The 14809-nt window shown below is 39.4% G+C and overlaps 2 protein-coding genes across 2 annotated transcripts; both read right to left on the reverse strand.

Annotated features, from left to right (window-relative positions):
• Nucleotides 1-2757: 2757 nt before the first annotated feature.
• On the reverse strand, nt 2758-7458 carry LOC133978121 (interferon-induced GTP-binding protein Mx-like). Its single transcript, XM_062416476.1, has 12 exons — nt 7272-7458; nt 5625-5762; nt 5356-5510; nt 4967-5105; nt 4693-4891; nt 4515-4593; nt 4301-4423; nt 4018-4159; nt 3764-3922; nt 3530-3606; nt 3151-3408; nt 2758-3019 (listed from the first exon to the last, which is right to left on the reverse strand). Exons 1-12 carry the CDS (start codon nt 7456-7458, stop codon nt 2795-2797), a joined length of 1881 nt encoding a protein of 626 aa, XP_062272460.1. The 3' UTR covers nt 2758-2794.
• Nucleotides 7459-9128: 1670 nt separating this feature from the next.
• LOC133978118 (interferon-induced GTP-binding protein Mx) lies at nt 9129-14329 on the reverse strand. Its single transcript, XM_062416474.1, has 12 exons — nt 14136-14329; nt 12121-12258; nt 11852-12006; nt 11293-11431; nt 11014-11212; nt 10836-10914; nt 10622-10744; nt 10339-10480; nt 10085-10243; nt 9895-9971; nt 9511-9768; nt 9129-9390 (listed from the first exon to the last, which is right to left on the reverse strand). Exons 1-12 carry the CDS (start codon nt 14320-14322, stop codon nt 9166-9168), a joined length of 1881 nt encoding a protein of 626 aa, XP_062272458.1. The 5' UTR covers nt 14323-14329; the 3' UTR covers nt 9129-9165.
• Between the last annotated feature and the right edge of the window lie 480 nt (nt 14330-14809).

Consider the following 14809-nt stretch of genomic DNA (forward strand, 5'->3'; position numbering starts at 1 on the left):
CCTCCCAGGTGATCTCCATGACTTGATTAGTGGGTGGACCTGCAATCCCTTTATAGGGGAGAGCACAGGAGCTTCTTCTTCTTTTGTTCTTTTTGGCTAGGCCTCCAGACTCTCATAGTTTGGGTTAGTTTTGGGCATGTATAGCTTTGGTCAATTCTTGTATTGTCTTCAAATAAATCAATTTGACAATTGTGAATTCATGTTCGGTGTTTTATATGTCCGTCATCAGCTGAGCCATTTGTATGTTTTGGTGGCCGTTACACTTCATAGATAGATACATAGATACAGTACGTCTATCAAGTAAAATATCAAAATATCCATGAACATTAACTAAAATGCTGTCTCCTGTTAGAATGTAGTGTTCTCTCTTTCGTTCCTAGTTGTGACACAAGTTGTTACAGCACAGCCAACAAATCCACTCAGAAATAACCACTTTACCAAATATCACCAAGTAGTAAAGACATTTTGTGTTCATTGTCAAGATTAAGTGTTTAAAATTAAAAGTTTTCCAGGGGATTGTGATGAGATAGAATCAACAGTTGGAACAGAGGTTTCTTTTCTCCATACATTTTAGAGACACTGCAGGTGTGCAGCATGACTTTGAAGAGTCTTCTGAAGTGTGGCCCTGAGATTTGTCTGTAGAGGTATCAAAGGTTCACTGTTAGATTTTTCCACTTTCATCCTCTTTAAAGCCACTAAAAAGAAATGAACTGCTGTTGGAGGAGGAATTTCTTCACCGTCATCTGTTGGAGGAGACATACTGTGCAAATAGTAGGATAGTGGGACATCAAAGTTCCCTCTGCTGGTGCTGACATGCATCACTGCAAAGGTTTGAAGGATCCACTGTTAGCTGACATTTAAGAACCTGACAAGCATCAGAGGTCAGCATCCGAACAAAAGGCAAAGATGTCAACTATTGAATCCCTGCAAGTCAGGGACAGAGCGACCAATGGCTTATACTGTTTACACTGCAATGAGAGCAGAAATTGCTGTTTGCCTTCTATGACATAAGCAACTATTGCCATAATGATTGTTGGAGATGCCATCATTATTCGCCAGGAATGGTTGATGTTTTTTTGGCTTACTTGATTGGTCAATTACTGGTTGATGAGCTCACTGAGTCTCTCCTGAGTCCAGACCTGCTGCTACTTTTTAAGCAGATATCTGTTACATGTGTGTAAGAACAGGAACTGTGTGTGCCTCGGTACAAGCAGGCAGTAGTACTGTTGTTGTTTTTATATTTTGTTTGAGCTCTCCATGTTTAACCACTTCCATGCTTAAATCCATGCTTTTATTGCATTTTAAATGTATGTTGTTCCTTTTAAATTTTTATTTCGTTTCTTTACGTTTGCTATCTTTGCACCAATGTTATGGTATTGCATTTTGTAAGGCACCTTGTTAATCTGTTTTTTAAGAATGCTATAGAAATAAAGATTATTTTTTATTATTATTTTAAAGTATTTTCACAGTGTTTGCTGATGCACTAACAGGTATTTGAGCTGTTTCACCATGGCAAGAGCAACAAGTTCCCTTTTCTTGCCACCGGGGGGAGGGAAGTAGCTTTCTCTGGTTTTGCCATGACCTGAGCAGGAACAACAGTTGCGAGACACTTGCCAACTGTGATCAGACTGGTTAGCAGTTCACTTGTTGACTTGTTTCTGCTCAGTCTTTTATTTAGTGCTGTGCTTCTTCACTTCCTCACTGAAAACAGCCACGTTGTTGTTTTGACAAACAGCCAAAGTCAGCAACTGCCATGGCTACGGACTGCTCTCATCCTCTCCTACTTCTTGTTATTCAGAGAATAAATATTAATGTTCACTTGATGAATACATATATTTATTTGGCGATCCAGAAAAGGAAAAACAAAACAAAAACGGTTTCACTGTCCATAAAGGTATACTTTATTATTCCCTTATGCTTCATCAAACATCTAGTATGCTTCATCAAACATCTAGTAACATAATGTGCAGGGAGATTATCTGGGTGATTATCCAGGACAGTGATGCATTACAGCATATCGATGTGTCTCAAAATAATAATAAGACATTGTTGCTTCTTCTGATGTTCAAACAATTTCTTCACAGTCTCAAATATCACCAGGAGTCTTCTGAGTTGAGTGCAGTAGAGTTTTATTGCCAGCAGCACACCCCGAGATCACACACAGACAAGGATCTAAAATACAACAATGATCTAAAATACAATATTTAGGTGCCCTTTTTATACCTAAAACCTTGCTGATGTTTGAGAAAGTACCTACCAGTATCTCCTCCCATGATTTTATCCCCACCTACTAATTTTTTTGATGACACCCATATTTCCCAAACATGCCCTAACATCCCCTAACATGCCCATCCTAGTTGGTTTTTTTTTTTGCATATACATTTTCTGCTGACACCATTATTTTCCAAACCCTTCAGTATTTATTTAAGAAAAGAAAAAAAAGAACAAAGTTTCTTCTTCTAATTACACTATTATGTTCTGGCTTGCTGCATAAAAAAAACAACAACAACAAATTATTGCAGTTTGTCCTAAAGAAAACCCATCTGAAACTGAGGAAATTAAAATGGAAATAAAGAGAAATAAAGCACACAGGTAAATGGTAACTATAGCTCAGATAGCAAAAGTAACAGGAATCAAGGAGTTTTTCTGTCTTTGTATTTTCATCTCAGGCAAATCTGCCCATTCAACACAGGATACAATGAAAAACAATAGTATAACAATCCTACAACCCACGATTGTACTGTTTTTGGCAAAATAAAGAGCTACATTAAGTCATGCTATTAGGCCTTGACCACTAGAACTGCATCAGGTATGAACGAGCCTTCTGGAGACGCTCAAGGCGACTCTGCAAAGCAGCCCTTTTGCTGCCAATGTCAAAATCCTCCTTCAGTAAGGACTCCATGTTCTCCTTGTCTTGAAGCACCTGCAGCATCTCTCTCTGCAGCTGGGCAGCAGACTCCTGCAACATCTGGTAGCGGATCACAAGTGGGATCTGGTCAGCCAGACGCTGGCTGGCAATCTGAAGGAAGAAAAAAAGGAAGAAATGTTTGACAGCGAGACAGCTAGATCAAAGACAAGGACAAGTATTTTTAAAATGTCCTTACAGTTATTGTTTTTGTTCATGAATAATCCCTCTAAATTAAAACTTACTTTGTAATATGATTTAAGGTGCAATATCAGCTCCTGGAGTGTTGCATGATTATCCATGCTGTACACAAGACTCCTGTCTTGAACATTATCTACCTCTGACATTTCTCTCTTTTCATCCTCCTCCTCTCGCTTTCTCTCACTCAAACTGCTGCTGTAGGTCCTGTCCTGAGAGTAAACCATCAGCTCCATCTTGAACTGAGTTCTCAATATGGACTCTGCAGTGGACTCCTTTTCTTGCTTAATAGCTTCGATCTTTGCCTACAAAATAAAATTCTGGTCAGTCTGAGCATTGTCAAACGATAGTGCAAATTTGATAAAGTGGTAACAATACTATCAAATTATAGAAAATGTCAATACAAAACTAATTGAAGATGGCTACCTTGGTTGTTTTCAGTAGGTTGGGAAATCCAGTGAAGTTACTTTGGGCCAGTTGTATGAAGGCTTTCCTAACAGCATCTGGAGGAAATGGGAACACAACAAGATACAGCAGCTGGATTTCCAACTAGGTACATGAATCTGTGATAATTAGAGGTTAATCGGATATAGTATTCTAGGAAAAGGGAAATAACAAATAATAAAACTGGGTAAATATGTCAGTTATTCCATCACATACCTCCAATATCTTTGAGTTTCTTGACAGCTGGTTCTTCCAGCTGTTTAATCTGCTGTTTGACCATGAGCTCAAAGGTCTTGTAGTTGATGAAGCCTGGCAGTTCTCTTCCACGGTATGTCTCTTCATATTCTTCCACCTCTCTCTCAATTCTGTCATTAACTACAACACACAAATGTAAATTACAGAGTCTTGCTGTTGTAAGAATAATCCAGTGTTGATAGACAGCTGTAGACCAGACAAACTGAGGCACTCACACTTTGCTCCTGAGTGCTCTAGTTGGGTGTTCCACTTCCCAAACTCTCTTCTGAGTGTAGAAAAGACATTGATCCTTACTCCACAGTTGAGTTCCTCACCTGTAGTCAGACTGAGGGCATCCTGATTGAAAGCTGACATTTTCTAGAGCCCATTAGAGAATAGAAACTGTTATTTACAGGTGTTTTGTTGTTTCTTTAAAAATACTTGTATGAACTAATATATATTTTTCTGAGCATTTGTCTTTGTAGCCGAGTAAATGTTAGGTAAAGTGAGGGAACTCACATCTATAAGGAAGGCGAGTCTGTCGGCTGCGTCAGATGGAGGTCCAGTGCCATATTTCTCCAGCTCTGCCTGAGTCTGTGCTAGTTTGTCCTCTATCTGCTCTTCCAGTCGAGGCAGAGACCTCTGCAAATCACACAGGGGTCAAAACTTTTAACACCTCAAGGTTTCCAGTTATAATTTACACCGTAAACTGCAGAGATCAAGGAGAATTCACCTCAATATGATGCACCAGCTCCAGGGTGAGTTTCTCAGCCAGTTTAGGAACAGTGGCAAGACCGTCATTGTAAAGAGTGCTACAGAAAAGATCAAAAGCTGCTGAGCACATGCTCCACAAACTGCCAAACATTTAACACAGAAATATTTGCATGAACACCAAAAGAGAACAAACTTACTGGAAATACACATGATCTTTGAAGTAGGCTTCCTCTCTTTCTGTTGCTTCAGTAAGAGACACCTTCTCTGCGATCTCCTTCTGACCTCTGCACTTGACGATCATGTATCCCTTCTTCAGGTGGATGATCTCATTATGGGTAATATCAATCACTGTGTCTTCTGTGCCTTTGTCCACCAGATCAGGTTTGGTCAAGATACCTGAGAGAGAAAGAGTACACTTCCTAAGAGTCGAACTTATGTAACCGTCAAGTGGCCAAAATGAGTTCTACTTACCCAAAGTCCTCTCTCCATCAGGATCCACTTGCTGTGCCATCTTCAAAGCCTCTGTGGTTGCTATGTCCACGTTGCATGGAACAACCACCAAGCTGATGGTCTCTTGTTTTGTGATGAACTTCTGGATCAGTCTTTTTATCTGAAAGTATCCATTCATGTTAAGGAAAGTTATAAGTTGCACATCTGTCAAATCATTGTCAGGTATGAGTCTTTTCTGTTCACATAAAGTTCAATATGATTTCCACAAAAAGTGTCCTTGTTTATCAAGACAAACCACTGTCTCACTGTCTACACTTTTCCTTGGAACAGTTTTCTACCAAAGAAATTGTCCCTTCTAATTATGTGTTTTGGGGATCATTTAGAGTAAAAGGGACAATGAACAAGCACACCTGATCTCCAATGTTCTCTGGTTGTCCCTTTACAGCCACTCTGGTGATGCCGGGCAGGTCAATGAGGGTCAAGTCTGGAACATCAGGAGAGGCGATCTCCAGACTGATGAGGTCATCGCTGATCCCAACTCCGACTCCAGCCATTTCATCCTGAGCTGTTGATGGGATATGATGAATGATGGTCACAAATGATAGAAGTGCTGAACTTAAATAAAATCTGCTACCTCAATACTTTTGTTTGTGACATTTAAGAATACAGTGTACCATACCTTTGCGAATCTTTTTCTCCACGTCTGCAGGGTCTTCTATCTCTTCCTCATGATCCTGGTAGCTTATCTTTCCATACCACTCCTCTCCCTCTTTCATTCTCTTCATCTTTAGCTCGAGAGGGCATCGTGTCACAATGCCTGAGTTAAGGATGAGGGTGGAAAAAATCTAAAGTGAAATCCACTGTACTTGGTGAACTTATGAAAAGCAGTAAGACACCTCAGATAACAGAAATCATCTTGATAAAAGTGGCATCAGTATTATGAACACCAAAATCTACACATTATACTCCAGGCACCATAAATATGGTAGAGAAACCTGACACCAATGTAGGTATCTTCTTGGCAAAGTCCATGACCCAAATATATCCAGGAACATTTCTGTGTTGCTCCACATGTTCACTTGACTTAACTGACTGAGATATCATATGGGGACAGATTTTTGAAGAAAAAAAAGATATTCAGCTATTAATTATTGTTAATAATTGCACCTGTGCTTTTTTTCTGCTTTAAAATGTCAAAATGATCACTGTGAAAAACATATTTTGAAAATGGAGTGGTGCTTACAGCACCGAAAACAATATCCAAGCCCCATTTACAGTGAACTTCGTAAGGCCATTGTTACTTTTTGCTTGGCATTCTTGCTGGCTGGAAACATTTGATGTGGCCACCAAGTTTGTATGGTGACTCATCAACAGGCATCTGTAAAACAGGGTGTGCAGGTTTTGAGATTTCCATTTCCCTATAGACTTTGTCCACAGGAGACATGTTGATATGTGCTTTTTCTGCTAATCTTGAAGGAAAATCGAGTTGCAAAGTGCAAAGCATCATGCACAAGGAAGTCACAAATGAACTATATAATAATCATGGACTATACCAGGGCCATGGATTTGGTGTCATTATTTTCTTGTTTCTTGTTATCAGTTTTCCACCTGACAGTGGAGGTTTGTTTGTCGGAGTGTGTGTGAGGAACGTGGTTTTGTCTGGAGGGATTTTGGAGTTGTAACAGTGTTTAACTGGCGGAATAAAAAAAAAAATCAATAAAAAACCCATCCTGTATGAGGAGTGTATGTGGCTGATACACAGTCCCAAAAAGACACATCTGTCAGACAGAATGCTGCTTTCACCTCACGTTATTTATTTTTCACAATTGAGCAGTTGCTTAACCTTATTATATATAAACTTTGTATAGCTAATTGAAAATTATAGTTACATTATATAAAACATTATATTATTGATGGCCATAATCAAAGTGAAACTCTATAGGCCTACAGAAAGACACTGGCAGTAGCAGCGCCTCAGCAACAGTATGTATGTGGATGTCGCAAGTGTGCAAACCGTAGCAGTTCAGAGATGGACATGGCCTGCTAAGGTAGAGGTAGGCAGTGTGTCCCAGCCCAGGCCCAACAAAAACACCATGATTCTTATTTTCAGAGTATTAGGAATTGATTAAAATATACGTATGAATATTATATTCAATTTCTGCCCAGTACTACAAGTACTAGATGCCACTAAATTCTACACACTGGCCATTTAACAGCAATCAGCTACTGATAATACTTTTTTAAAATGTCCTTTTTGTTTTATATCTTTGAAACTTCTTGTTGTTGTATCCTATACGTTTAATCACTATTAATAGATAGAACTTACCACTTCCTCTTGGCAGAGCCACCCCTGACAGCGCCTCTAACACAGAGCTCTTCCCTGAGCTTTGGTCTCCAATCACGGCGATAGCGGGCAGTGCCAAGTCCTTCTCTACACCCAGAGAACGAAGAGAGTCAATGAGGTCAATGCAGGGACGCACCTTCTCCTCATACTGTTGGTTCAGAGAGTTCATGGTGGTGATTAATTGTCTCCTGTAAATAAATAATGTTTTAAAGAGGAACAAAACTGTTCTCACTGATGACTTCTGTCCCTGACAAGTCTACAATTAGCAGCTGCGACCTGAACTGTCAAAACTGTGAGCAGATGTGGCATCACATAAAACGAAACCTAATTGAAGTTATCCTGGTATATAACGTAAGCAGCTGCAATCACAACATTCCCCGTGGTTATGTCACCCTTAGCATCACATAAAACGAAACCTAATTTAAGTTTCCTTCAGTTTTTAAGTTTTCAGTTTGGTTTTCCTTCATCTGAAGGAAAACTTAAAAACTGAAGGAAACTTTAATTAGGTTTTGTCTTATGTGATGCTACGGGTGACATAACCACGGGGAATGCTGTGATGGCCGCACCTTATATATACCAGGAGAAAATTATTCCTTTAATATTGGCCTTTAAGGCGCGCGGGTGGTCGAGTGGTTAGAGTGCATGCCATATACGCAGCCAATCCCGATCGGAGGTCCTTTGCTTCATGTCATACCCCCCTCTCTCTCCCATGTTTCCTGTCTGTCTACTGCTAAATAAAGCTGTCTATGCCAGACAAAGTACACACATATGTATATATATATATATATATATATATATATATATATATATATATATATATATATATATATATATATATATTGGCCTTTAAGAAAAAAGTTTAATTGATTTTATAGGCTTATATCTGCTCAGGCCGACAGTCTATATCTAATGCACCTATTTTTTAAATTTCTAAACAACTAAATAAGAAAAAATCCACAGACTAATTCAATAAAGTCAGCAACTGCCATGGCTACTGACTGCTCTATTCCTCTACTATTTCTTGTTATTCAGAGAATAGATATTAACGTTCTCTCTATGGATACATGTATTTACTTGGTGATCCAAAAAAAGAAAAAAAGGCTTTCACTTTCCAGAAAGGTATACTTTATGCTTCATCAAACATCCACTGACATAATTTGCAGTCTTGGGTGGTTATTCAGAGCCATTTAATGTAATTTAATTAACTGAAATTAGCACCATTATCACCTGATTTTACATGGTGCATTTTCCTGAATAAATGTGTGCTTCATTAAGTTCTAAAAAACCTAGTCATTTATTGCCCCGTGGCCTCCTTAGTTGGTTTAATCAAGCCCTGATTCGAACAAACAAACTATTGCAGTTTTTCCTAAAATAACAACAACAACAACAACAACAACAATAAACATCTGTAAGTTAAAGTGAATGCAGGGAGAGGATAAGAAACTGAGACATGAACACTTCATGAAACTGACCAACACCAAGGTGTGACAAGAGGACTGATATGGGACACTGAGGTCATTGTGTGTGACAAACTACATCATTGGAATTACACCCCATGAAAAATGTACAACTAGGAAATGAGGTAATACCAAATACCAATAACCTTTCAAACTCACAAACTTATGATAGGACAGAGACATGATCTGTAAATCAAGTGAATTTTATTTGAAGAAATTAAAATGGAAATGAGAAAAAAAGCATACAGGTAAACAGTAAATATAGCTCAGATGCATAAAGTGACTTGCTTTTTTATTTTCATCCAAGGCAAACACAGGATACAGTCAAAAATAATACAGTAACAATCCTACAACCCACGATTGTACTGTTTTTGTCAAAAGAAAGAGGTACAGTAAGTCATGCTGTTGGGCATTGACCACTAGAACTCCACCAGGTATGCACGAGCCTTCTGGAGACGCTCAAGGCGACTCTGCAAAGCAGCCCTTTTGCTGCCAATGTCAAAATCCTCCTTCAGTAAGGACTCCATGTTCTCCTTGTCCTGAAGCACCTGCAGCATCTCTCTCTGCAGCTTGACAGCAGACTCCTGCAACATCTGGTAGCGGATCACAAGTGGGATCTGGTCAGCCAGACGCTGGCTGGCAATCTGAAGGAAGAAAAAGGAAGAAATGTTTGATAGAGCTAGATGACAAACAAGGACAGCTATTTAAATGTCCTTACAGTTATTGATTTTGTTCATGAATCATCCCTCTAAATTAAAACGTACTTTGTAATATGATTTAAGGTGCAACATCAGCTCCTGGAGTGTTGCATGATTATCCTTGCTGTAGACAAGACTCCTTTCTTGAACATATGATAGGCTTTTCGATTTTTCCTCTTCCTCGTCCTCTCTCCTCTTCTCCTCACTCAAACTGCTGCTGTAGGTCCTGTCCTGGGAATAAACAATCAGCTCCATCTTGAACTGAGTTCTCAGTGTGGACTCTGCTATGGACTCCTTTTCTTGCTTAATTGCTTCGATCTTTGCCTACAAAATAAAATTCTGGTCAGTCTCAACATTGTCAAACAATTGTGAATGTTTGTGTGAAGTGGTAACAATGACTATAAAACAATTTAAAAAAATGTCAATATAAATCTCATTGAAGATGGCTACCTTGGTTGTTTTCAGTAGGTTGGGATATCCAGTGAAGTTACTTTGGGCCAGGTGTATGAATGCTTTCCTAACAGCATCTGGAGGAAATGGGAACACAACAAGATACAGCTGCTTGGTTTCCAACTATGTACTTGAATCTACACTAATCAGCAGAACATTGGGTAAATCTGTCATTTATTTCATCACATACCTCCAATATCTTTGAGTTTCTTGACAGCTGGTTCTTCCAGCTGTTTAATCTGCTGTTTGACCATGAGCTCAAAGGTCTTGTAGTTGATGAAGCCTGGCAGTTCTCTTCCACGGTATGTCTCTTCATATTCTTCCACCTCTCTCTCAATTCTGTCATTAACTACAACACACAAATGTAAATTACAGAGTCTTGCTGCTGTGAGAATAATCCAGTGTTGATAGACAGCTGTAGACCAGACATATCGAAGCACTCACATTTTGTTCCTGATTGCTCTAGTTGGGTGTTCCACTTCCCAAACTCTCTTCTGAGTGTAGAAAAGACATTGATCCTTTCTCCACACTTGAGTTCCTCACCTGTAGTCAGACTGAGGGCATCCTGATTGAAAGCTGACATTTTCTAGAGCCCATTAGAGAATAGAAACTGTTATTTACAGGTGTTTTGTTGTTTCTTTAAAAATACTTGTATGAACTAATATATATTTTTCTGAGCATTTGTCTTTGTAGCCGAGTAAATGTTAGGTAAAGTGAGGGAACTCACATCTATAAGGAAGGCGAGTCTTTCAGCTGCGTCAGATGGAGGTCCAGTGCCATATTTCTCCAGCTCTGCCTGAGTCTGTGCTAGTTTCTCCTCTATCTGCTCTTCCAGTCGAGGCAGAGACCTCTGCAAATCACACAGGGGTCAAAACTTTTAACACCTCAAGGTTTCCAGTTATAATTTACACCGTAAACTGCAGAGATCAAGGAGAATTCACCTCAATATGATGCACCAGCTCCAGGGTGAGTTTCTCAGCCAGTTTAGGAACAGTGGCAAGACCGTCATTGTAAAGAGTGCTACAGAAAAGATCAAAAGCTGCTGAGCACATGCTCCACAAACTGCCAAACATTTAACACAGAAATATTTGCATGAACACCAAAAGAGAACAAACTTACTGGAAATACACATGATCTTTGAAGTAGGCTTTCTCTCTTTCTATTGCTTCAGTAAGAGACACCTTCTCTGCAATCTCCTTCTGACCTCTGCACTTGACGATCATGTAGCCCTTCTTCAGGTGGATGATCTCATTATGGGTAATATCAATCACTGTGTCTTCTGTGCCTTTGTCCACCAGATCAGGTTTGGTCAAGATACCTGAGAGAGAAAGAGTACACTTCCTAAGAGTCGAGTAACTTATTGTGACAGCCAAGTGGCCAAAGTTCAGTTCTACTTACCCAAAGTCCTCTCTCCATCAGGATCCACCTGCTGTGCCATCTTCAAAGCCTCTGTGGTTGCTATGTCCACGTTGCATGGAACAACCACCAAGCTGATGGTCTCTTGTTTTGTGATGAACTTCTGGATCAGTCTCTTTATCTGAAAGTATCCATTCATGTTAAGGAAAGTTATAAGTTGCACATCTGTCAAATCATTGTCAGGTATGAGTCTTTTCTGTTCACATAATGAGTGAATATTACAGGACTCAAAGTCTATAGCCATGCTAATGGGCTAAAGGAAAGGACATTTTGTGTCCAGACGGGAACACAGGGCCTTTGGTTTGATATACCTGTTTCCTAGATTTCTGCTGGTAACCCCAGACAATGAATGTTAATGGTTGGTGATTTCAGTGTTGACACATTATAATTTAAAAACTTACCAGTAAAGTGTCTTTCCACAAAGAGTGTCCTTGTTAAACTGGATAATCCACAGACCTCACTGTCTAGACTTTTCATTGGAACAACTTTCTGATGTGTTTTGGGGATCATTTAGAGTAAAAGGGACAATGAACAAGCACACCTGATCTCCAATGTTCTCTGGTTGTCCCTTTACAGCCACTCTGGTGATCCCAGGCAGGTCAATGAGGGTCAGGTCTGGAACATCAGGAGAGGCAATCTCCAGACTGATGAGGTCATCACTGATCCCAACTCCGACTCCAGCCATTTCATCCTGAGCTGTTGATGGGATATGATGAATGATGGTCACAAATGATGGAAGTGCTGAACTTAAATAAAATCTGCCCCATTAATACTTTTGATTGTGACACTTAAGAATGTGGTCTTTGGTACCTTTGCGAATTTTTTTCTCCACGTCTTCAGGGTCTTCTATCTCCTCCTCATGATCCTGGTAGCTTATCTTTCCATACCACTCCTCTCCCTCTTTCTTTCTTTTCATCTTCAATTCGAGAGGGCATCTTGTCACAATGCCTGATTAAGGATGAGTCAATGACAAGAGAGAAGAAAAACTCAAATCGAAATCCACTGTACTGAAATTTTGAAAAGCAGTAAGATACATCAGATAACAGAAATCATCTTGAGATCAGTATTACATCTTCACATTATACTCCGGGCACCATAAATATGGTAGGGATGCTCAACACCAATGTCAGCAAAATTTGTGACTGAAATATAAACAGACACATTTCTGTAGTCACTACATGTTCACTTGCTAACTGACTAAGATTCTGTATGGGGCCAGATTTATGAACAAAGCCAGCAGTAGTGCTAACATGCCTTTTCTCTAGCAACACCAGCATGTTGACATGTTTGGTTCAGATTGCCAAATGTCTGCTGTGAAAAATGTCTATTAACAAAGGACTGCTGCAAACAATATCCCAGCTCCATTTACAGTGAACTATGTGAGGCCTTGATTACTTTTTGCCTGGCATTCTTGCTGGCTGGAAACATTTGTTGTAACCTACAGGTATTTATGGTAACTTAATCAACAGGCATCTGTTGAAAAAACTAATAGGAAAAGCAAGTTGCAAAGTGCAAAGCAATGTGTCCAAGGAAGCCACTAGTGATCTATATCATGCATTCAAGGCCTTGGATTTTTGAAAAACTATAAACAGCATTCAGCTATTCATTCATGTTATTAATTGCACCTGTGCTTATCCTGCACAAATGTCAAAATGTCTGCTGTGAAAAATGTCAAAAATTGACAATGGCGTGGTGTTCACAGCACTGACAACTCCAGTTACAATGAACTTTGTAAGGCCATGATTATTATTTCACTCGTGGCTTGCTGGCTGGAAACATCTATTGTGGCCTACAAGTTTGTTATGTCTTTTCGATTCAGGTGGCATAGGGCTTTTCTGGATGGAGTTTGCTTGTTCTCCCGGTGCTTCTGTAGATTTTCCCCTAGGAAGTGCACTGGGCTTTAAAACCATTTGACAAAGTAGCCAAACCATAGAATTACAAAAAAAATGGTGGATTCATTTTTTTGAGTGTCACAATTCCCACAAAATGACCCATTTCACTATGAGAATTTGAATTATTCAGCCTGATATCATTTGGAAAGCCTAGAAAAGCAGCACGATTACATCATTTTATACCCCTTCAAGTTGGCGGACAACTAAACCAGAAGTTGGCCAGCTTGGCCAGCTGAAGTCTCTGGGTCACATGCTTCATGGGCCCAACGATCCAATTAAGTTTATCTGCAGACTTGCAGTATCTACGTGACACACCCACTTGGTTAGATATAGGCATGAACAGAGAGATGGTTAGTCTAAGTTCTACACTTTCATAATGTGATTGGACTGAATTGATCATATTCTGAGTCATTTTGCAAGGGCTGTGATGCAATTTTTTTTCTTTTCGAATTTTGACCTTGTTTGCAGTTCGAGGTGTCCTGCCAACAATTTATAAATGTCTATTTAACAATGTTGGTCTATACAGAAGAAAAAGATTAGGCTGCATAGGGATTTTTTCGCTTCAACACCGCGAGCGACCACCTGGAAAAATTGGCAGCAAGGCTATCCAGCTCTTTTCATACATCCATGCCGGCTCCCTAAGCACTATAGTTATAAGGGGCTTATTCTAAGGCAACAAACACACAACAATTCTTATTTTCAGGGGATTAATACACTGACTAAAACATACTTATGGATATGATATTACATTTCTGCCAAATATGGTCCTTTAGATGCCAATCATTTTCACAGTGTGTTTTTGTGCTAAATTTCACCTACAAAACTATCTTGTCCTTTTTATAAGCAACACAGCTTTTGATGTCGTAGCCTTGACGTTTAATCATCATTACACTAAATATACATCGATGCAGCATCTATACTATTATAACTTACCACTTCCTCTTGGCAGAGCCACCCCTGACAGCGCCTCTAACACAGAGCTCTTCCCTGAGCTTTGGTCTCCAATCACGGCGATAGCGGGCAGTGCCAAGTCCTTCTCTACACCCAGAGAACGAAGAGAGTCAATGAGGTCAATGCAGGGACGCACCTTCTCCTCATACTGTTGGTTCAGAGAGTTCATCGTGATGATTTATTGTTTGCTGTAAAGAAATACTGTTTTAAAAAGAATCAAAATGATGACTTCTGTCCCTGAAAAGTCTGCTCCTCCACTGTCAGTCAGGTGTAGCTGAGTCAGTGATGGACGAAACCTTCAGTGGAAGAAAAGGAAACTTAAGTTAGGTTTCGTTTCATGTATTGCTGCCAGTGAAACAACCATGGGGAATGTTGCGGTTAGTTATGTTATGTTGCGGTTAGTCTTCTACCAAGAGAAAACTATTCCTTTAATATTCGGCTTTTAAAAAAAGAGTTTAATTATTGTTTGTAGGCTTGTATCTGCTCAGGATGACCTACCTATTTCTGTTAGTTGAATACAACTAAATATGAAAAAATGCACACCCTAATTGTTCAAAACATTTTAAAATAAAGAACTCCTTCTCAAATGTGTTTTTCTACAACTTGCCTTTACTAATGTGGTTAACACATATTCTCTTAAAATAAAGATGGGTTTA

This window comes from Scomber scombrus, chromosome 3 (genome assembly GCF_963691925.1).
Source record: "Scomber scombrus chromosome 3, fScoSco1.1, whole genome shotgun sequence".
NCBI lineage: Eukaryota > Metazoa > Chordata > Actinopteri > Scombriformes > Scombridae > Scomber > Scomber scombrus.

Bases quoted from the DNA above. Each gene is read 5' to 3' on its own strand.
- LOC133978118 (XM_062416474.1), bottom strand. From the start codon at position 14,322: ATGAACTCTCTGAACCAACAGTATGAGGAGAAGGTGCGTCCCTGCATT. The intron at 12,007-12,120 runs GTACCAAAGACC...TCCCATCAACAG, and splicing joins GGAGAAAAAAATTCGCAAAG to CTCAGGATGAAATGGCTGGA. The intron at 9,391-9,510 runs GTACGTTTTAAT...TTCTTCCTTCAG, and splicing joins ACCTTAAATCATATTACAAA to ATTGCCAGCCAGCGTCTGGC.
- LOC133978121 (XM_062416476.1), bottom strand. From the start codon at position 7,458: ATGAACTCTCTGAACCAACAGTATGAGGAGAAGGTGCGTCCCTGCATT. The intron at 4,594-4,692 runs GTAAGTTTGTTC...TCTTTTCTGTAG, and splicing joins AAAGATCATGTGTATTTCCA to CACTCTTTACAATGACGGTC. The intron at 3,020-3,150 runs GTAAGTTTTAAT...TTCTTCCTTCAG, and splicing joins ACCTTAAATCATATTACAAA to ATTGCCAGCCAGCGTCTGGC.